Here is a 24,026-nt window from a genome sequence, read left to right as displayed (position 1 = left end):
CAAAAATAATTGGACAGAATATTAATCATAAATTAAACTTTTACTTTTTAATACTTGTTGCAAATCCTTTGCAGTCAATTACAGGCAAAATGTTAGAATTGTGTCGATATCCATATATTAAAGGATCTAACTGTATATTTTTTTTCTCTTTTTAAGCTCCTCTTAAATTTTTAAAACACAGAATAGTCCCAAGAAAAAAGCCATATCTGGTCACTCTACTTTCAAAAATTTGCAATACCATTGCACACTTTTACTTCAGTTGTTTCCAAGAAAAATCAGCTGTGTTACAGAACCATTTTTAGTTCCCCAAAGATTTGTTCAGTGAAAATATCTATTTTTTTCTTATAATGGAACCATTTTTTTCTTTAATATTTAAGAGCCTTTCCACTGCAGAAAAGCTGTTTTCCCCACTAAAAACCTTTAATGGAACCTTCCAATGAACAAACTCTTATTTGAATAGTTCTTTGTGTACAACAACAAAAAAGTTCCTTCCCATTTTCTTTCATCAGTGATAATAATAAGTTTCGTTCTTTATCAAATAGGGCTGCAAAAATGTATTTTAAATTCCGTGGTCCTCTCTCGTATTAATTATTGTCTAATAAGTTTGTCTAACACAAAATCTACAGTTTTGAAAACTCTGGAATCATTAAGTATACACAAGCACTTCAAAATTTAGATAAATCAGTTTAGTTTGTTTGTAGATGTTGTTTTTTGTTGTTCATTTGAGTATCATTTATAGTTTGAATTTGTATTGTTTTTATTGGTATAGGCCTTTAAAATATGGTCTTTGGGCTAATTTGAGTATATTTACTATCTTGGGGAATGTTATTCTCTAATTAATGCACACTGCCCCTGAAAAAAAAAATATATATAGTATGACAACTGTACAAAATAACATGTTTATGACACCATATCAGGCAGTTTGTATTTCTATACATGTAAAGGAAGTTTTAAAGTCTTTTTTTTCTTTCTTCCCGTCTATCTAACTATCTAATAAATAATACCATTAGAATAAGACCAAGGCTGGGGTCAAGTTTTGAAGGGACATTCCAGTCAACCAACAGTGTAAAACATTAAAGAAAATGCAAAGCACAGAAGATGATGAGAAAGGTGAGCAAACCCACAGATCCCTTTGATATGAATCACCTTTACTCTTTAAAGAACAAATTAAATGGATGAGTCAAAATAATCTGTTATAAACCAACATATATTTACACACCAAAGCTGTTTATTTCAAGATTAAATGCGATGTGTATGATCTGAGTCATCCGTAATGCCACACCAGTTCCTTCCATTCTATATCTAAAGTTGCATTACTGAAGGTCAATTTTTAGATAATAGTAAGGTCATGGGTTTGATTTACAGAGAACACAAGTACTGATACAATGTGTACCTTAGATCCACTAAAGAAAAGTCAAATCAATAAATGTTAAAGAGGAGGTTAATAGGTTCCAGTTTCTCCATGATACTAAGACAAATGGCCTGGAGAGTGAGTAAATGCCATATCCTTTAAAGAGATAGTTTACCCAATAATGGACATTTACCATTCATTTGCTCCAAAACCTCTTTGAGTTCCTCTCTTCTGTTAAAAAAAATGTTAATAACCAAAAATAATAAAAATTAATTAAAAAATCCTGGACGTCAACAGTTTGTTATAAACCATTTTCTCTTTTTTCTCTTTAGCAGAAGGAAAAACCCAAACAGGCAATTTATGGGGCAATGACAGAATATTTAATTTTAGGAACTGCGTCATTAACATAATTCTGAAACAGAGTGTTAAACGGTAGTTATTAAATATTTGTCTTCTCTACATTGTAATTTATCATATCTAATTTAAGCACAATTTATTTTAATGCATTTATTCATCTCAATTTCTCAAAAGACAATTATCATTTGTTATGACATAAATCATGCCAATGCAACTGGGATTCAAACTTTTTTTATATTTAAACATACCATAGAATGAAAATCTAAGAGTAGGCATAGCTGAATAACAAGAGTTCATTACATGGGAATTGCATACTGCACTGAAAACATCCAGCTGATGGTTAAATCTACCCTGCAACTTGGGTTCATTGGCCGTTAGTTAAAGGAAGGATCAGAAAGACTACTGATGTATGGGACTTTGTCAGAGCCTGACAGGAACTTTATCAGTACACAGTTCATGGATCAGTTTCTTCCTCCATTTCACAAGTCTTAGTAAGTGCAATTAAAATGGTTGCCTCATTGTTTTCTTTAGCTTGCAAATTATGTATTTAAATGTGTTTTGTTACTTGTAATCACTCTACACAGCTTGTACTGTATCTGGTTAACTCGTTATATTATTCAAATTGCATTTAAAACCACATTGAAACCACATTGCTATTTTCTTTATGGATTTAAATGTGTTTGCAAACTCGCAATTCTCTGAAATTTGCCATTGCTATGGCCATCGTCAGCTGTTTCAACACACATGCGCTGGTCAAGTTTCAAAATAGTTGAGCTTTTCTTGCTTCAACATTGTTGATAAGGCGTGATGGGCATCACGCTGAACGCAGTCAACCAATCACAACAGACTGGATCATCGAGCCAATCAGAGCAGATTAGCAACGTGCTAAGGAGGGGTTTAGGAACAAATGAATCGCTGAACAAGTCATATAGGTGTCGCTGGAATAATTAGGTAAAAATAAATGCATATTATAAGACAATGTAAGTGTTTTTTGACCCTGCATGCATATCAGCCTGATGTTGGAGACCCCCAAACCAAAATATCACCTTTTTTAATGCATAATAGGGGTTCTTTAAACATCTCACTCACTCTTTCTAGCTAAACATGTCCACCACTTAAGTTCTAAAATATTGAAAAGGCAACGTCTAAATTTCTTAAAATATATTTTTAAATGTAGTATGATTATATTTGTTTTTAGGGTACATCAAGCTGTCTGTGTGTGTGTGTGTGTGTGTGTGTGTGTGTGTGTGTGTGTGTGTGTGTGTGTGTGTGTGTGTGTGTGTGTGTGTGTGTGTTTGAGAAATCATAGCAGAGCACATTAATGTTTACAACCAGTTCAATTATGTTCAACATATTTAATTTTAGCAGTCATTTTCATAAAACTGCTTCTAGAAAACGTAGAAACTCATCTAAGCCACAAACATACTATGTAAATATCAGAGAACACTTTAACTTATTAAATTTAGCACACGGTGAGACTGAAACACTGTTTACTTCAATAAAAAGAAAGAACAAAAAGAGGAGCACCGCTTCCGCCTCTGTTTTTATTCTCTGTCACATACAATAAGTCCTCATCTTGTCTCATCACAATATGAAGCCAAAAGCAAACAATTTTGTTTGAAGACTGTCTTAGGATATTTGTTCAGACTGTAACGAAATCAATAGTTCATGTTTTATCGCAGCTTGGAGTGTAGACATGTTTATTTTACACCGAAAAATCAAGATTACCCTGGGGAGCTTACATCTTGTGTGAGACAAACAAATCAGCCAAGATGGTGTTTGGAAAATGGGGCAAGCAAGATTGAAGGCAAATAGCTTGTTGCAGACAGGATGAGACTGGAATCAAAGAGCTGTCAGGTGGCAGAACACAGACTTATTCTCCTGGCTGAGCAGGAGAAGTGGAGAGGGAGTAAGATGATGGACAGGAGAGGGACCGGGATAAAAGATTTCATTAAAAGCGGGGTTAAAAGTGGATGGCTGGAGGACGGGGTGGTGATGAGAAGTTCATAAACCAGGCGGCGTATTGTATATATTATTGAGTTTAATGTACTGAACATCATCTTTAATCGACTGAAAAACAAAAGGGAGACAGACGGATCCCTGGTGCATTATATAGGCACATTCATAATCTTTAAGTTGTCGTTTATGACAGGTAGTAAATTGAGATTTGTAGCCAGCATATGTGGGTGTGTTTTTATTTAACTTAGATTATGCACTGAGACAAGCAATTGCACTGCAAATTAATAACAGGATTTGAGTGACAGTGTGGCAAGTACTTGTAGCTTTCTAGGGAGCTATCAGTCAAATGGGTAACAATATTTGTCACCAATTACAGATAGCAATATGAACTTTACGTCAATCTGATGCAAAATTGGACAATGCTAAATATAGGACTAAATAAGGTCTGCAAAGTTTCGAACTGTCTGCCTTTGACCAAAATGCATTTGATCAGATTAATTTCAAAGCATAACTTTTCAAGCGGTCAACACATGATCATTACTAGACATACTATGAGAAAGTGCAAGATTGTACCAATATATAGATTATGTTCAAAATCATAGATGCCATATAACATGGGTATTTTGTAATGTAATGTGTATTTATATATAGTGCTATTATCATGTATGGCCATACACTCAAAGCGCTTTACAATCACGAGAGCTACCATGTGATTTTTAATGACCACAGAGAGTCAAGACTTCGGTTTAACATCTCATCGGAAAGACGGCGCTCACTGACAGTATAGGGTCCTCTTCACTTTACTGGATCATTAGGACTCACACAGACTGCAGGTTGAGGGCCCCCTGCTGGTCTCATTAACACCACTTCCATCCAGGTACTTACCAGCCTCAGCCCTGCTTTGTCTTCAGTGACTAACCGGTCTTGGGCTGCAGGTTGATATGGCTGTGGCTTTTCATTCGATATACTTGTCCATAGCACTAAAAACTCTAACATTACTTTTTATCAAACCTCAAAAAAAAAAATAATAATTAAAAAAATTTTAAAAAAAATAAATTGCCACCATTTCTGCAGTTTATATACATTTATATACATACACGTCCAAAAACAGGTTACATATAATTTAGATTTTCTCTTTTAGAAATTCTGTTGACTATATTAAGCAGACAGACTACTAATTGTCTAGTTGCTACTAGTTCAATCGATAACTGTGAAACTGGTATTGGTCATATGGTATTGGGATTAACTGCTGTAATTCTGATAACATGATAAAAATTGTATAACTGTAACTAAACCATTTTTTAAACCTAATTAAACTGGTGGAAAGAAACTAAAATTAAACACCATTATGGTGATTAAAAAAATCTTCACAGTAAAAAAACTAATTTTACCCACTTTGCCACTATCATGCCAAACGCTACCAACCAAGGCTCATTCTGATTACATACTCCTAAATCCATTTCTGTAGAAAGCAAAATACGCCCCAGGAGCTATGTTTTCTTTTTTGACGTTTTTGTTTTCACAAATCCACTAGAGGCCGCTGTGTACGCTTTTTCAGATCTCAAATTTCTCTCACGAGTGCCATTCCCACCTGATGTTCTCATGTAAATCCACCAGAGGCCACTGTCAACCGACTAACTTACTGACTGACCAGCCGACTGATTCCCCCACCCTCCCCCTTTCTTAAACCCACAGATTGACCTGCCTACCTACTTCCCAAAACCCAATCGCAGTGTTTTAAAAAGCAATTCAGAAAAACAAAAACAGACTGATCATCTGATTTTTACCACACTTTTTTTTATTTTACCACTCCCCCTGTTATTTACTTGTTTATTTTATCTTTTCAAGAGTTCACACTTAGATAGTGCTTGACTATTTAAGCTAGTTTGGCATGCTGTCCCGGGAGAGAACCCTGAGCTCGGTGATAGATGAGCCCAAGGCTCCCGCCTGGTCAATAAGCATTAGGAGGGATATGAGATCAGGTAGTTCTCGATAGCTCCCAAAATAAATCACTATTGGCGCTAATTTGTAGTATGTGCTTGTGACTTTAACTTTGCATGGTTTTTTGGGTGTGGGAGGAAACCGGAGTACCCGGAGAAAACCCACGCGAACACGGGGAGAACATGCAAACTCTGCACAGAGAGTATCGGTTTGCTCAGCTAGTGTTGAACCAATGACCTCCTTGCTGTGAGGCAACAGTGCTAGCCACTGAGCCGCCGTGACGCCCGAACTGAGGAGGAGGGAGAAGGGAAGGATGGGGGGTTTTTCCAAAAACGAAGATGAGGAATGGAGTTTAGGCTGGATATTTATATTAAATTTAGAGTGATCCGATTGGCTAGTTAGTGATTAGTGATACGGATCAGCTGTAGTCAATTCTATCACGTGCTCCTCTCGAAATTAGTTTGGGAAACTTCACTTATCTTTTGTTTTTGTCATACCTGCTTTCTGGAACCGTTCTTCACCTGACTTGAACCCTAATGTCGCCGTCAACTCTGCTCTGCATCTCAAGTCTGCCAATGTACATGGCAATTTATTGGACAAACTGGTAACAACAGAAAAGCCATCCATACAGAGGTAAGCAATCAGCTGGTAAGCGCAAAAAGAAACGGCGTTATACCGCAGCGTACAGTTCATTTTAATGACGAAATGCAGCCATAGGTACTTCTGTCTACATAATTCACGATCTCCAGAAATGTGCATAGGGCTACGTTTTCAGAATCAACCAGTGTTGAAAGCTTAATAGAAAATTCAGGTTTTCTAGAAGTCAAAAGTCAATATTCTAGTTGTATATCCAGTGTGTGTGCGTGTGTCTGAGACCTTGCCACTCTTCCCTGGTTGCCAGTTTCTCTATAGCTGAGCGGAAGTGTGCAACATATTTATTCTTTTGCAATTCAACTTGGTGAATATCAGATAAAAAGAAGCCCCCAAAACAAGCCCCCAAATTCTCTTCCATATCGCTGTTTACATTACACTAGCGTTCCCAAGGCAACAACTCATGCATTTCCAGACTTTTCAGTTCCATGCTTTTCATACTTTAGACAGAGCTCCGTTATCAGCATCACATTGGAAAATGAAACCATCTCGAACTGACTGGCCTAGATAGGCACAGACTGGAACGGTTAAGCCAAGATATAGTGATAGTAGAAAAGAGGTTAAATATTCTCCATCAGAAAGCTGTTATTTTTCAGACAGACCCTAGAACAAAAGACACGAGCATAGTGAGGAAACAACAGTTGAAGTTTCAATCGATGCTTATTTAATAAAACCTGTCAAAAACCAGAAGTGCTGAACACTGCACTGGAGATAGAGTGTGAAGGGTAAAGTAGAAAGGTGTGTCTCTGTATGTAGGAAGCATGCTGCATGTGTGTGCATGTGTGTGTGTATGTGTGGTGGTGGACACTGATGGATGGTGCGTCAGAAGTGTGATGATGCCATGGTAATGAGCCTGTCAACTGGGCTTGACCTATTGATACTGGAGTAGAGGAAGAATGAGTCTTTCCCTCTTTCTTATTCTGTCCGTATCACACAGCCTCATGTCCTCTCTTTATCATCTGTCTCCTGTGTGCTAATCTGGAAGTCACATGTAGACAGAATCCACTTGCTTTTGTGTGTAACCAGCATTAAACGACTGCACCGTACAGAAAGAGCCCAGAAACGATGATTAAAAGTGATCTCTGAATTTAGTGTGGCGTTAAGTGGCCTTTAGATCAAAGCTATAGAAAACCAATTTTCTTTGGGAGGTCCTGCTGAATAAAGCAGCATCCAACTGAATCACATTATGTATGCTTTATGTTTTCTCTAACAATGGTATAATATGCTTTGAATTCACTTTTAAAACGTAATTTCTTCAATCAGTTTCACCATAACTTTAGGATATGCTTTATTTTTCCTCAGCAGAGCTTTAAATTGATCAAGTGACAGTATAAATCATTCATTTCCTTTTGAAACATTATTTTATTAAATGAATGTTGTTAAAAGCTCAATACATAACAAAGACCTAAAATAACAACCAGTTTCCACATACAGTAAATATCATCAAAAAAAAAATCACAGTAATTTTACCTTATTCCTAACACCATTTAAATGTCAAATTAATTTCATAGAATATGAATACTCCTTGTTATTTAGAGATTTTTTTAGGAAGTTTATGCATTTATACAATAAGGATACTTTCTGTTTATGATAAAAATGGTGAATTTAAACAAAACAAGGTGACGCAGTGGTGCAGTAGGCAGTGCTGTCACCTCACACCAAGAAGGTCGCTGGTTTGAGCCTTGGCTGGCATTTCTTTGTGGAGTTTGCATGTTCTCCCTGCATTCATGTGGGTTTCCTCCAGGTGCTCCAGTTTCCCCCACAGCCAAAAGACATGGGGCACAAGGGAATTAGGTAGGCTAAATTGTAGTGTATGAGTGTGAATGAGTGTGTGTGTGGATGTTTCCCAGGCATGGGTTGCAGCTGGAAGGGCATCTGCTGCGTGAAAAACGTGCTGGATAAGTTGGCGGTTCATTTTGCTGTGGCGACCCCAGATTAATAAAGAAACTAAGCTGAAAAGAAAATGAATAAATTAATGAATGAACAAAACAAAACAAAACAAAACAACAAAAACGTAACACAAAACAAAAGAATTAACAAAACAAAAACCAAAACATATTATAACAAACAAAACAAAACAACAAAAAAACTAAATGAATCCAAATCAAAACAAAAACAAAACAAAAAAAACAAAAACAAAAATTAAACAGAACAAAACAAAGGAAAACAAAACAACAAAAACTTAATACGAAACAAAAACAAAATTAATTAATTAATAATAAAAAAACCCTGAGTGGTGAACAAGTTACATTTTCAATTAAAGTTTTAATCCAACAATTGGGTTTGTCCATATTTTACCCAAGATTGATCAAACATTTTGTGCATAAGAGTAAATATGCGGCGCTCAGTGATGCAATGTGGCGCACACGACAGTTGGAAGTATCGCACACCAGACGGGCATGAATGTTATTTAATATAAAACTAAGATGGTGCGGCAGAAATATGAACAGTGTCCTAAGTTGTAGCTGGTTGCTGCAGACAGCCGTCGACTTGTGGTACCGGTGTGCATACACTGATATCTATATTTAGAATTCAAACATGCATGGCGCTGTGTGGCACGGTGCATCACCGAACAGCACATCTGGTGTGCGACCCCCTTAAGATGACAACCTTTAGGGCTCCATTTTCATGATCTAAGCCAGTGTTCTCCAACTCTGATCCTGAAGCCACACCAACATAGGGCTGTGCAATTTGGGGAAAATATCTAATTGCGATTTGATTTGCAATTTAGTTTTATAATCAAGCTTCAGCTCAATAATCTGTAAGTCATGACAACAGTTCTGTGACAGCTCTTAAAAATTACCTGTTGTTGTTTAGTGTCTTTGACTTTGAAACCACAATATTCTCATGTTACCAATGCTGTTTTTCTTTGATATTAATTTGTCTAATGATGCTTCGGAAGCAGCAGACCCTATAATCTCACTTGTCAGTGCTTTCCTGTTTCTTTTTTTTTTTTTTTTTTACTGTGGACATAGTTCAGTTACGCACATTCTGATTGGGCAAAACAAAAGTGAGCTCACTCAATTGGCTAGTAAGACTGCTACACACAGATGGCAGTCACTCATTTGCTCTGGGTGGGGGAAAATAAATAACACATATACATTTCATATCGCAGCCTCTTGTGATTAGCCAATCGCAATTTGAATTTTGTGATTCAACTTCAATTAATCGCACAGCCCCACACCAACAGTACACATTTTAAACCTCTCTCTAATCAAACACACCTGAATCAACTGATCAGAACATGAGAAGAGACTTTAAAACCCGAAGTTAATAGGTCAGATAAGGGACACATGCAAAATGTGTACTGTTGGTGTGCCTCCAGGAACAGGGGTTGGGAAACACTGATCTAAGCACATGGTCTAAGGCACATGTGTCAAAATCTGGAGGGTCGCAGCTCTGCACAGTTTAGTTCCAACCCTAATTAAGCACACATAATCTAACTAATTGAATGCTTTAGTCTTGTTTGAAACCTACAGGTAAATCTGTGGTCACACTGCACTTTTCGCCCCATAGACTTCCATTCATATGCACACGAATGCTTCATACTGGAAACACAAGCTCGTGCGACAAGTTCCGGAGTTCTTTGCATTGCAAAGTTCAAGCTTGGTGAACTCTGATATGTGAAATCACATCAGGTGATAGTGTGAGACCAATGAAAGATCAAAACATGACCTCTCTGTACAGAAATTTAAAATATGGACCAATCGCCTGCTTTTTAAAATGTCTAATCATCCTGTGTAATCCCGCACCTTTTTACAGCGCTGTATGACAGAATTTTGCATGCTCAAACTCGAGTGTGACCCCGGCATGAGTGTGTTGAAGCAGGGTTGGACTTAAACTGTGCAGGGCTGCGGCCCTCCAGAAACGGAGTTTAATAACCCTGGTCTAAGGTGAACTTAGGGCTGGTCCAAATCCACTTATATCATTTTAAGAATGGGAAAAACATCTGTGTGCCCAGTGCATGGTCTAAAAATGTTGTCCCTATTCTCTTAATGAGTTGAGATGATTTTGATTTATGCAATGACTATCCATTATTTTTATTTAAATGTAGACAATAAATATTTGACATTTTAATCCTTACATTTGTCATATTTAAAGATCACTGTGTGTGTAATAAGATACATGTATGCACACTGTGGACCTTCCAAAGTGCATATCACTAACACGCACTTCAAATAACAACAAAAAAGTGCTTATACTGTACGGTGCACTTCATATCGGTTCATTTCATGCTTATATCACCATACACTATTACCTGCTGCATTGAATTGAATTGAATTGAATTGAATTGAATTGAATATATCACACAAACACTGTTTGACAGAGATTTCCCATTTATCAGCGATTCGATGCCCTCAGACAAACCTGAGAAATGTGTTCCCACAAATTAAAAGAGTCTAATGGAGAGTGGATAATACACACATCCCTCAGAGCTGAAGTCAATTACTCAATACAAGGTTGTTCTCAATTTGGCAGAGGCAACATTTTTGTCTTGTTGGCCAGGCGTGTGTTTGATTGAGCGCAGAAGGGAAGGGGATGAGGTTCATTCAGTCTATTGATCAACAGTCTTATCACTTCTTTTATCACCAGAGGGTCGTTTGTTTCTCCATCCCCCCACAAAAAGCAAAAAATTATTGTTTTATCACACACACATATACACACACACAATGAAACACTTCTGCTTTCCTGAGCTCATATAGCTCTAAAATAAACTGTTGTGATGAACATAAGATCAGTGTCCTGCTAATGGTTGAAGTGTTGACCGTTTTTCTGTTAATCACTGCAAGGATCAGCAATTTATGCAAACCATTTCCAACACTGCAGGCTACAGGGAGCAGTATATTTAAAGCTATTTTCTCTGTTAAATAAATAAATGAATGAATAAGTAAGGCCAAAAGTTGTCTAAAATTTAAAAAGTTCACTGAGTACATATTCTCATTTTCTTCTTGTATACCTCTCTAACTCTTATGAGGAACACAGGAGAAGATATTTTGAAACAAATGTACATAAACTCATGTGAATGTGTGCATTTATGTGTATAATATTAATAATAATGAGACCTATTAACAACTGTGTATTATTTTATAAAATGTGTAGCAGATCAGGGGTTTAAAATTGGGATACACGGAAATGATTGGCAAAAAAGCTTTAAAATGTTTGAATAAATAACTGCTCTGTTATGGGACTGCATTTTTCTTTGCTGCACAAAATGTAAAGTTTATATGCCAGTTGCCTCCAGAAATATACATTGTTGGGGGTAAGGTATTACAAGATACGTGAGTTACGTAATAATATTACTTTTTCTATGTGACAAGTAAAGTAACACATTACTTTTAAAAAATGAAGTAATAATATTAACTTTTTTGAAAATGTTAATTCTTAGTTAACTTTTAGTTTAATTAATTTGCTTTTAAAAATAGATTGCTTATGTAAAAGTAGTCAAAATGAATCACAATTGTTTTTGTATAATCTATTTGAAATCTTTTATGCTCTCTTTTACAATATGTGCCTATTGCTGTTTTGTTTATTATGCCCATACTGCTTGTTTTTATTTTTTCTTTAAAGCCCTTTGTGCGGCCTTGTGGCAGTTGGAAACGTGCTACATAAATAAATTGGACTTGAACTTGAATAACGCGGTCAATAAGAGAATGTGTTCATTATTTTGAACGCATTGAGGAAGAGGGGATTATAGTCTCAATGGACAGTGATTTTACCTAAGACAAATAGTACAAAAGTAGCAAACACATTGCTTTAAACGTTCAATAATCTGTATATACGCCATGTATAGCTCTGGGGTCAGGAAGTTCTCAGATAATCTAATCTGATTATCCTAAACTAAAAATTTTTTTAAGGTAAGGTGTAGGTTATACAGTGTGTTTTTAATTGCAGAGCTCCTTTATTAAAAAAAAAGAAAGAAAAAAAAGAAAGAAAGAGAGAGAGCAAGCCTCAAATAGGTAATAACAAGTACGCAAATGTCAAAAGTAGGCCTGGGTGATTTGACCTTAAACTAAAATCTCAATAAATTAAACATTTCAACTTTATTATAATTAATAAATTATTATTTTATTTATTTATTCATTGTTTTGCCCTCATAGTTCACTGACAAGTTTTGTACAGTAAGTATGCTCACATATTACATGTGAGAGAAATTTGAATATAGGTTGCATTACTTGCTTTTAAAATAATCGAAGTAAACATACTATCTATTATCTACGATATTTTATTGAACATCAAGGCTGAACAACTAAAATTAAAACACACATTGCCTAAAACACGGTTCTCCACGCCACCCACCCTCGTCACCGCTACAAACTGACCAATCACAAAGCTTGTGCTATGCATCGTTGTGACATGTAGTTACATTTTTTGAGAGGTGTGCGGGTATGCGAAGGCTGCGTTGGCTGGTAGCTGTGCGCTTGGCAGAAGTATATCAGAATGATATAATAAGTATAAACATAATATAATAAGTATAAATCAGAGAGCGGGGTCATGTGACTTCACACACAGGAGGGAAAGTCACTGAAAAAATTCACTTGGAAAAATAAGATCGATTATAGGTTCTGAATGTCAATTTCGATTACTTTTCAATGAATCACCCATCCCTAATCTAAAGTAACTTAAGGCATTACTAACCATAAAAAGTAACTAAGTAACGCAACTAGTTACTTTTTTTAGGGAGAAACTCAATATTGTAATGCATTACTTTCAAACGTAACTTTCCCCAACACTGGACATGAATAAATATTAAGCTTACTTAAAAAAACAAAAAAACAAAACAACAACAAAAAAAAAAAAAAGCAGGAGAATATTGCCCTCATTTGCTACTTTTGATAAATATGACAAGTTTTAGCTATGGTGCTTCCCTTGTCAACTAGAAAAAGGACATACTAATTTAATGTTTAGGATATATTCAGAATGTAAGCACAACTGCATTTAAAATAGTAGAAATAATCAAGATCCATGATAATCAAGGATTCGACGCAATTACTGAACACAAAAAGTGTTCATGTAAACATGGCTAATATGTATTTGTTTCATTCGGTCAATTCATGGAGGTTGTCCACTCAAAACAAAATAAACAGGATAAGGATCAGCAGGCCGAGTGCAGGACAACCCCAAAACATCTGCAACTGGATCACAGCACAGGGAAAACATCCATTATGACGACAGAAGACTATAAAAGGCCAGTACATACAGCAGCTATTCAGATGGAGTCGGAATGCGCTTTTTATAAAGAGCTCAGAGTTATGGAATAGCTGATTTTATGTAGATGTTTAATTAGCAGTGGAGAGCCGACAGCTCAGTAAAATCTCAGTTTTGGATGTGTTCCTAATGTATGAACAGCCAGTGACCCAAATGTGTGTGTAAACAGAGGAACTGGGGTCAGTACCAAAACTGCTGATTTGAAATAGCTTCACATACACTTGGAGCAGGGGAAGTTCTGATTAAATCACTAGGCTACAGAAGATTTAAAGAGCCCCTATTATGCATTTTAAAAGGCCATTAGGTTTTGGGCCTCCAACAACAGGCTGATATACATGCAAGGTCAAAAAACACATTATTGTCTTATAATATGGATTTGTTTTCACCTAATTTTTTTCAATAATTCGATTCGTGCTTTCCAAATCTCTCCTTTGCTTGACACTAATCTGCAGTGATTGGTCTGATGACCCAGTCTGTTGTGATTGGTCGTCTACATTTAGTGAAAGGCAGAAAAGAAAACATCCACCATGTCTTATCAACAGTGCCTCGTCCTGACAACATACAGTAGTACACTACCTGACAAAAGTCTTGTTGCCAGTCCAAGTCTTTAGAACAACAAATTTAAACTTGACTTCTAGTAGATCATTTGGTGTTAGAAGTGGTTTATATGAAAGGCTAAGACCTATAGATTACGCTCATTTTATCTAAATAAAATATGGTCATGCCTTGATTATTAAATTATTTAATTAAGACTTGTTGTTATTAAATTATTTAATTAATATTGTGTATGACCCCCATGAGCTTGGAGGACTGCATCCATACATCTCTGAAATTACTCATATAACTTATTAATAGTCATTTGGAATGGCAAAGAAACCATTCTTGCTGGACTCCCAGAGTTCATCAGGATTATTGGATTCATCTTCAATGCCTCCTCCTTACCGCAGACATGCTCGATAATGTTCATGTCTGGTGACTGGGCTGGCCAATCCTCCACTTTGATGTGGAGGCTAAAGTATAAGAAGAAGTGCTATCCTGCTGAAGAAATTGCCCTCTCCTGTGGTTTGTAATGTAATGGTATAGCACACATGTCTTGATACTGTATGTAACCCCAAACCATGATTTTTTTCTTTACCAAACTTGACTAAATTTTTGTGAGAATCTTGGAATGATTGGGATGATTCCTCAGAAAAATCTACCTTCTGCCACTTTTCTAAATGATCAACTAGAAGCTATTATTTGTTGCTCTTACAACTGGGATAGACGACAAGCCTTTTGTCAGGTAGAATATGTGTGAGCCCATGTGTGAAACTTTATCCCAAGTAATAACAATGACACACATTCAGTATTAATTAAAGAGCTTGCTGGAACAGCTCATCCCATTGACATAAAAGTGAATGCAGTTTTTCCACATCTGTGTAAGAACAGCTGATTGTGGCCATAGGAACGACAAAAATCAAGAAATCGCAAACAGAAACGCATTTAAATCAGTAACGTAAGCAGCACACGTTCTGTTTTCCACAAGGTTTTACACGTAATATGTGAATAGCACCATAAAGCAATAGTGAAGCTATTACAAGTTACAAATCACAATTAAATACATATTTTGCAAACTAGAGAACACAAGGAGGCAACCATTTTAATCACACATAGAGGTTGTGATCCAGAGGAAGAAGAAACATATACAACCTAAATAATGACAAAGTCCCATACAGTAATAGTCTCTGGTGCTGATCCTTCCTTATCCTAATAACAAATGGCCTGCAGATCTCAGGTTGCAGGGTAGGTTATTGTATGATTCATCAGAAAAATGACACGAACAAACACAGCACGAGGTTGGCTTTATTGTGATATTGTAGTGAAAATAAACTTCAACCATTTATTCCCCACGGCTCTGCATCTTGAGCCATGACCACTCATCTTCAGTCATGATTAACCCCATCCCCCACACCCCACCACAGTGTTTGAAGGGAAGATGGGTTTCTGGTTCCGACACTTCTTATGACAATGTTTCGTGTCAACGTCAATGCGAAATGACTTAAGATTTGACACCAAGACGATTTATATAAACGACTCTGAATCGACTCTTCTTTTTTTTTTTTTTTTTTTTTTAATCAATAGTTTTAAATACGGTGCACTTTCAGATTTAAACCTCAGCTGAATGTTTTCATTTACTTTGAGCTGTGTTATACACTGCATGGAAGCTAATTTTCAAAAACCCATAATAAGCGCTCTTTAAGTTAAGCATCATTCATGTAAATATTAATGCTAACTCATTTTTTTATTTGTATTATTTGTATTTGTGGTAGATTGCATGCACCTCAGTATCTGCTCTGCTTGTTTGGCATAATTTGCTCTGCTTTAAATTGGTCATCACAGAAATCAGCTGTTGCTTTAAATATTTTTAGATGTGCTCATCACAGTAGATCATTCACATGTAAATATGTCAGAATTTTCATTTTATTTTTGTACTTACTTGTTTTGGTGCTTTGAGCCCTGCAGGTGTGCATGATACTGTGCCACTGAATTCAGCGTGACACTGCAGACGTCACATGTGTAGCAGCGTTTTAGACCTACAGAGAAAGCACAAGCATATGTTTTGTTTTAGCAAGTATACACAGAAATGCACATAATCATAACCTTACAGTCAATTTATGGAAATCCAAAAATCTATTACCAATGATGAATCCTCATCATGTAGGCAACACATCTTGTAGTATCATGACATTTATGACATTTACACTCTTAAAGGAATAGTTTACCCCAAACTGAAAATTGTACCATTAACGGACCCTTCCAAACCTGTTTCAAAGCTGGAAACATGTAAAAACTGTCTTCCATGGTATTTGTTTTTCTTACTCATAAAGGTTTAGAACCAGCTGAGGGGGATTAAACAGTGAATACATTTTCATCTTTTAAATATTCCTTTCAAAAATTTCCAAAATATTTTTTTTTTTGCCAGAGAACACCATTTTGAATTTCCAAAGAATCGTGAACAGTTCTTTAAAAAAAATGAAAACATTTGTTTTTTACTCTGAAAAACAAACTGTAATCTAAAAGAACCTTTAATAATCTAAAGAACCTTTTTTTTTTTTTACTTTTGTAGATTGGTTCTATGATTGTAAAACATTCTTCATGCAACCATCAGTCAACCATTTAAAAACTTTATTTTTAAGAGTGTACAGGACGAAATAAAAAACAGATTATAATATGCATTCACCGGCCATTCACCTTTATTAGGTACACCTTACTAAAACTGGGTTGGACCCCCATATGCATTCAGAACTGCCTTAATCCTGTGTAGCATAAATTCATCAAGGTAGGTACGTTGGCACGATGCTCAATTGGTACTAATGGGCCTAAAGTGTGCCAAGAAAATATCCCTCACACCATTACACCAACACCACCAGTCTGAATTGTTGATACAAGGCAGGATGGATCCATGCTTTCATATTATTGATGGCAAATTTTGACCCTACCATCCAAATATTGCAGCAGAAATCTTTTGCTGCTGTAGCCCATCTGCCTCAATGTACAACGTGTTGTGTGTTTATAGATGCTCTTTTGCATACCTCAGTTGTAATGAGTGGTTATTGAAGTTATTGTTGCCTTTCTATTAGCTGGAACCAGTCTGGCCATTCTCCTCTTACCTCTGGCATCAACAAGACATTTGTGCCCACAAAACTGCCACTTGCTGGATTTTTTTCTATTTTAAATCCCCATGGATCAGCAGTTTCTGAAACACTCAGACCAGCCCATCTGGCACCAACAACCATCCCATGTTCAAAAACACTTAAATCACCTTTCTTCCCCATTCTGATGCTCGATTTGAACTGCAGCAGATCATCTTGACCATGTCTACATGTCTAAATGCATTGAGTTGCTGCCATGTGATTGGCTGATTAGAACTTTGCATTAATGAGCAGTTGGACAGGTGTACCTAATAAAGTGGCCGGTGAGTGTATATTCATTCATCATATTTTGGAGTGACGCATAAAAATCAGCCTCTCCTTTGACTTTTTTTTTTTGTCCATCATGCTAGGCTGAAAGCAGAGTGGTCAATAAAGTCTTCTCGTGTGATTGGCTTGAGCAGGAGGTCTGATTGGGGAATGAGACGATGCTCGTCTGTGTGTGTGAGTCAGTGGAGACTCACACGGGTCACTGAGCGCCTGTGTTTCACAGTTCTGCCTGATCAACTCTCCTGATTACCAGACCCTGAGGGAATGAGGGAATGTGTGTGTGTGTGTGTGTGTGTGTGTGTGTGCATGTCTGTGTCTTTGCGCGCATGTGTGTGTGTTTGTGTGTGGAGAGAATCAATTAAACAGATATAAACATGGAAATGCCAAGGCTTTGTACTTTTTTGTTTTTATTTCTGTTTTTAAAAACAAATATGAAATTGCAATGGAAGATCCCAGCATGAAATGAGATCCATGTTGAGGGACTTTTGAGGAAAGGAGTCTCCTGTGTTCTCTTGCATATGTGTGTGTGTGCAGTATGTGTGTGTGTCAAGTGACATTATAAATATTTGAGAAGGCCATGTGGCTTGCAATGCATTTTGGGGTACTGATGTTGCACCCAGAAGAGTAGAAACCACCATGCTGTTGTGGCGATATAAAGGAAGTCAGAATAAAACATGGCTGAAACCGAATAATGCTTTACATTATTGCCATTCAGTGTGGGCAAAGCCTCTTTAAAACTTTAAAGATGCTTATATGTCAGGCCCATGTCTTTCGAACCACCCCAACCACCCTGGCCTGTATGTTAAAGTAGTTCATACAGGGAATTGTAAGATTAAAAATTAAGCAATTACAGCACTTTTCAATCACAGCCCTCATCTGGCTACAAAAACATACAAAATTAAAACTCTAATTCAAGATGCTCGGAAACATTATTTATGTCAATATTTAGCTTCAAAAATAAGCCCCAATGCATGCATGCATGTATGAATGTATTTACTGGAGGATTAGTAAATCATTTGATCAGTGAATTGCTGATGTAGATGCTCTGTCATTAATAATGGATGTCCATGTGCGGTGAATCTTTGAGTACAGCCTGAGCTTAATTTGCAACACTGGTGTAAAAACACCAATTAATCAAATATCCGAAGCACAAATTTATTCAAGTGAGACTAATATTTTGCACAGGTTTAGTAAGAAGACGAAAGAGTTGACATGATTTTTTATTTTAAATGTAGTACACATTCAGAATGCTTAATGCCAAACCCAAAAATAAACACAAATCTAGCCAATATAATATTTGTAAAGTTGGAGTTAACAGTTCAAGTATTCAAGTGGTATATTAAAGAGTGAAACTGAATGAAATTCTAAAACTCTGTGGAGATAGTGACAAAATAACTAGTTGAAGCTGCTTAATTTTACAATGTACAGTTGAAGTCAGAATTATTAGCCCCTCTTTAATTTTTTTTAAATATTTCCCAAATGATGTTTAACAGAGATTTTCACAGAATGTCTGATAATATTTTTTCTTCTGAAGAAGGTCTTATTTGTTTTATTTCCGATAGAGTAAAAGCAGTTTAATTAAATCCTTGAATCAAGCAAAACAATTTGCCAATGGGCTAAGAAAAATGGTCTTGTTTTTGATTTAAAATAGGATTATTTTGCTTACCCCATTTTGCTTGTTTAATGGAAAAACTCTCTTAATTTTGGCATATTATTTCCTAAACAAAACAATACATTTTTCTTCTTTAGAAAGTGTTTCTTGATTTAAGAATATTTAGATATTCAGACTAGAAACAAGACAAAAAAATCTAAGTATGAAAATCCTTTATTGCAGTGATCACTTAAAGTTATACTTGTATTTAGTTACTCTGTGCTACACAAAGTTTTTCAATGGCATATATTTTTTAGGGGAAAAAAGAGGAACCCAAAATTCCATTCAAACCTTTACATAGTATCTTTTGTGTGCGTTGACACTGAACAGGAAAAAGCTTGTGACTAAGGTGACATCGCAACACATTGACTCTTTATTAGTGTGAGTTCCTGCCTGTGCCCGTTATGGATTAAGCGTCCTGTGTAATTGCTGTCATGTTGCACTAATGATATAGCAGCTGAAAAATGGCCTTTGCACTTCCCTTCCTCAGCAAATGGATTTAAACCCAACGTCTGGAAGATAAGGGGATGGACAAATTAACATCTTACTGTTAAATCAATATCATGCATAACTGTACACGTTCTCATACATCTAGAGTGTGCAGCCTCTGTTGATATGCATTTGCTGTGTATTGCAGCAGGTTGTTCAAAAAAAATAAAATAAATAAATAAAATAAAAACTGACACTGACAGACTGGGAACAAAGCTTCCCTTTCGGCTGTCCCAGTAATCCCCAAGAGTCTGATTATTTCTGCCACTGGGTCGCCAGCAAGATTTTTTTTTAAAAGTTGCTAATCACATCAGCAACAGTAAAACTGAAAAGCACAGCAAAAAATGTCCATTCCCTCCACAACTTTTTTATATGTCTAGATACACAGTCATAAACTAAATATTTTTTGGACTTCAGCAGTTTAACATTTGTACGGTGTGCCAACAGTTGTCTCAGGTGGATGGCCAAGAAAGAATCTGCAGATTTTAATGCATTTTCTGCACTAATTCTGAGACAGGCTGGTGAGGGCTGCTGAATTCTGTGTAAAAACAACAATAAAAGCCTCTTTCACACTTGGAAATACATGGGTCATGTGTGCTGGGCAGAGTTAAGCAAATCACTTCCAAAATGTAATATATATATTACTTGTTACTGTCATTTGAATGCATGCAGTTCAGAGTATCAAAATATGACTGTTTCTGAAATGTATTGTGTCACAAATCTTTTGTATTACTTTTACCAAAATGACCACAGAATATGACTACATTTACAAACAATAATTTTGCCATTAATTATTCATTGAAATTTCTGTTTGCAAAGAGCCACATTTACCATGCTGGTTCAGAGCAGAAGATGCTCATATGTTTATAATTGTGGTGCATGTTCTGTGTGTGTATATCTTGCAGTGATGTCCTTATATATCATTATTTTATTTATTTATTTTCTTTTACATAAAATGGACATTTTATAAAGCTACCCTGAGATGGTCCTTCATTTTTGTATTGAATTTCTGAAGCAAAAGAAACAAAATTCCTGCATTTACTAAAACCCAACAGCACAAAAATGTAGAGGGCCTTCAAATGTAGTTTTTTTTTTTTTTTTCTCAATGTGTTATGATGGACTAAATGTTTCTGTTGAAAGTGTTTTGATTAATGATTTGATTTTGAGACATGTTTGCAGTGTTTTGTTAGACATGGTGTATTGTGTTAGTTTATTATTGTATTTTGAACATTAGTTTAGAGGTTTAGTTTACAATGTGTGATTTTGAGCATGAAATTAACCATTTTGCCAATCGTGTGTTTTAGGTGTGTCAATGCATTAAGAGTTTTTGGAAACTTGTTAAATGTATTGAAAAACCTGTCATAGTCATTGCTAAAAAACTGTAAGTAGTACACTACAGACTAAGTAGTTCGCTACAGACTACTGTAGAGTGTGTGATGTGGTTTTCAGTCGAACAAGCACAAACATATTTTGTTATTTATTCATCACATTAATAAATTATTTTTATTAAATAATTTACCTGATTATTTTTTTTTCATTTGCAAAAAGTGGCAAATTACACCTACAAGAGCACAGGCATGGGTTAAAATACAGTGTGAACCATTTAACAATGCTGATCTGGATTCTGATTCTCGGTTGATTCAGGCAATACATCAAGCTGCAGCAACAGTAAATAGACAAATTATTTAACCCACAGTTTTTTTCAATAATGTATACAGCGTGAACGTCTCATGGTGTTGGTGCATTCTTAAAAATAACATTCTTTAATACATTAATTATGTTGTTGTACCTTTCAAACCTGCAAAGCTTGTAACAAGTAATAATATTACAAAATAAAATATTAGTAATGCATTATATTACTGCATTACTATATATATACTATATATATATATATTACATAGTATATATATATATATATATATATATATATATATATATATATATATATATATATATATATATATATATATACTATGATTTCAAAGATTTGCATATTATCCAATGTTATTACTCAAATTAATACAAAAAACTAAATAAATATTCACATAAGTAAATAAAGAGATTGCATGATGGGCTCAAATCTGTGTGAATTTGCAAATTTTCTGCACGCCCAGATTCTGTGTTGGCCTACAAATACACTGTAAAATCCAATTAGTAAACCTTACTTTTAAAAAAGCAACCAAACCGATTGCCTAGTTAGGTGAATTAGGATGTAGTAAGTAATAACAAGTGCCTCTCCACTGTACACTTTCTAGAGATTTCCAGTAATTTAAAACAAATTTCCTCACAAAAGCTGTTTATTCAGTAGTCATGCCACTCTGCTATTGGCTTCCATTAAAACAAAACTCTGGTCTCCTTCCTCACGTACTGGCGTTAGTATTAGCTGTTACACCTTTTCAGACAATAATTTCCGTCTTGTCATCTATTGACTTTGCATGCTTCTTTCTCATTTTCCCCACACGGGACTGGTGTAGTAATGTGCATGCTTTTTGTTACTAACTTAGTTCAAGTGAGTTAATTGTTATTTTCACTCTGTAGGTTACTGTAACTTGAAAAAAACTGGTAGGAAGTATGTATTTTAAACACTGAGTAAAGCTAACTAACTATATTTGAGTCAGGAAAGCCCAATAAGTTAAGATAACTGATTGCTACAAACCATTTGAGTTAAAACCTTATCTATATGAGAACTGTGAACTCACTCACTCACTTTTAAGTAATGGGGTATTTAATTAACTCATTACCTTCAACACCGAGTTCAAAACTGTTTTCAAGTGAGTAGAATTAACTTTAAGTCAATTTTGAGTTAACTACACTCATTTCATTTGATAAAGTTGACTGTTGGGTTTCACAGTGTACTGCAATAGCATTACTTTTGTAATGTGTTACTCCAAACACTGGTTCTGGGAATTGATTTTGGTTGATTGACACTGCCAGTGATGTTTCGCAATATGTGGTCATCTGTCTAACCAGCAGAAATCCTGTGATAACAGAATGTGATATACTATATAATGAAGAAGTAGAAGAAACGTAGAAGTGTTTGAAAACATGCCATTAAAAAAAATAAAAAAACTTTTCATACACAACCGGATCTTTTAAAGTGAGTTTACAAAGGATCTCGGTTTTAGGGTAGATACTAAGGAGTTTTCTTGTCTCTACATTTTTTTTTCCACTGAATGTTCTGTATTTAAAGCATAAGCTCAAAGAGATTCACTATAACTACGCCATCACTGCAACATCCCTGACAGCATTGGTTTGCTTTTGTTCACACAACACCCATTTCCGGACTGACATCAGCAATGTTACTACTCCAATGATTATTCTCTGTATCTATCCTACAATATCTTTGGAATCACACAAAAGGCACTCTTTTTTTCGGAATCAACAAGTATTGTGAAAGAAGCTTAGTTGGCCTGCATCTGTAAGTAAGAATTAACATAAGATGTCCATGTCACGAGTCATATAATGAACTATATTTAATATTTAACATTTGCTTACATATCTTAAATGTATTTTTAAATATAATTGTAATTTTTTATGCACTACAATTTAGGGAAATATGTCCAGAATTTTGTATAAAAGGCTACGAACTGAGTCTGTTTACAGCTTTTTTTTTTAAAAAATAGTTTTTAATGCATAGCAACTAAGAGGTGTAAGACCCAGCATCAAACAGTTCAAGTATTTTGCACAAAATGAATCAACAATGCTTATTTTTTCAATATTGTTTCAACCATTTACATGCACTTTTCATTTGTATCCATAAATTATGCATACGGTAATTGCAACTAACCCTAAGCAAATCTATTCCTAACCCCAGTCCAATAGTAAGTACATTTTGTTGATCAATAATACTCAGTACTTAATTGCATGGTCAGGAACTCCATAAAATAAAGCGTAGTCTCCCTGCTTGGTTTTGCTGGTACTGATTCATTCTAGGCTCCTTGATGACCACGTATTTTTACAGACAGTGTGTTTTAATAATGGGATAAATACACCGACCCCGCTGTTATTTCCCACACAGTCCTGGGTCCTGACATTGAGAGGATTTGGCAGAACTTTGTAGCTTGTGGTGACTCCCGGCTGGCCTTTTGACAGGCCGCCTCTCAAATGCTTTTTGAAAAGGTGAAATAATGGAGCAGTGCCGGGAATCCATCAATGTTAGCCATCCGTTCCGCTTGTCGTGCTGCCCACAGAACACATGAGCAATGAAGAGTCAAACAGTGAAGACTCCTATGAAGTCTCTTTCATCTGTGTCACCCTTGTCTCAGATTTATGACTGTTAGCACAGAACATCTTCCGGAAGGGAATAGAGGAACCACAAGTGTAATACATGAACCAAGATTGAATGTCGCCTCTTTGTTATACCTGTTCCCTTCAAGGTGTATATTGGGGCTGTCAGAAAGTAAATTGTAATTTCTAAACCAATTCTCCATTTTTTTTGTATTCATTAATATTTTTGAATATA

General features: G+C 35.7%; 1 protein-coding gene across 1 annotated transcript in view; it reads right to left on the bottom strand.

Annotated features, from left to right (window-relative positions):
- zmat4a (zinc finger, matrin-type 4a) overlaps nucleotides 1-24,026 on the bottom strand; it is a 164,990-nt gene that overhangs the window by 12,884 nt on the left and 128,080 nt on the right. The window contains exon 6 of the mRNA XM_087253531.1: nucleotides 15,942-16,038. Within this exon, the coding sequence (XP_087109657.1) occupies nucleotides 15,942-16,038 (97 nt within the window). The remainder of the gene's footprint in view (nucleotides 1-15,941; nucleotides 16,039-24,026) is intronic.

The sequence above is a fragment of the Danio rerio genome, chromosome 5, assembly GCF_052040795.2.
Source record: "Danio rerio strain M-AB ecotype USA chromosome 5, GRCz13ab, whole genome shotgun sequence".
NCBI classification, from domain to species: Eukaryota; Metazoa; Chordata; class Actinopteri; order Cypriniformes; family Danionidae; genus Danio; species Danio rerio.
The sequence above is the reverse complement of the archived record's forward strand: the minus strand, read 5'-3'. Positions and strand labels throughout refer to the sequence as shown.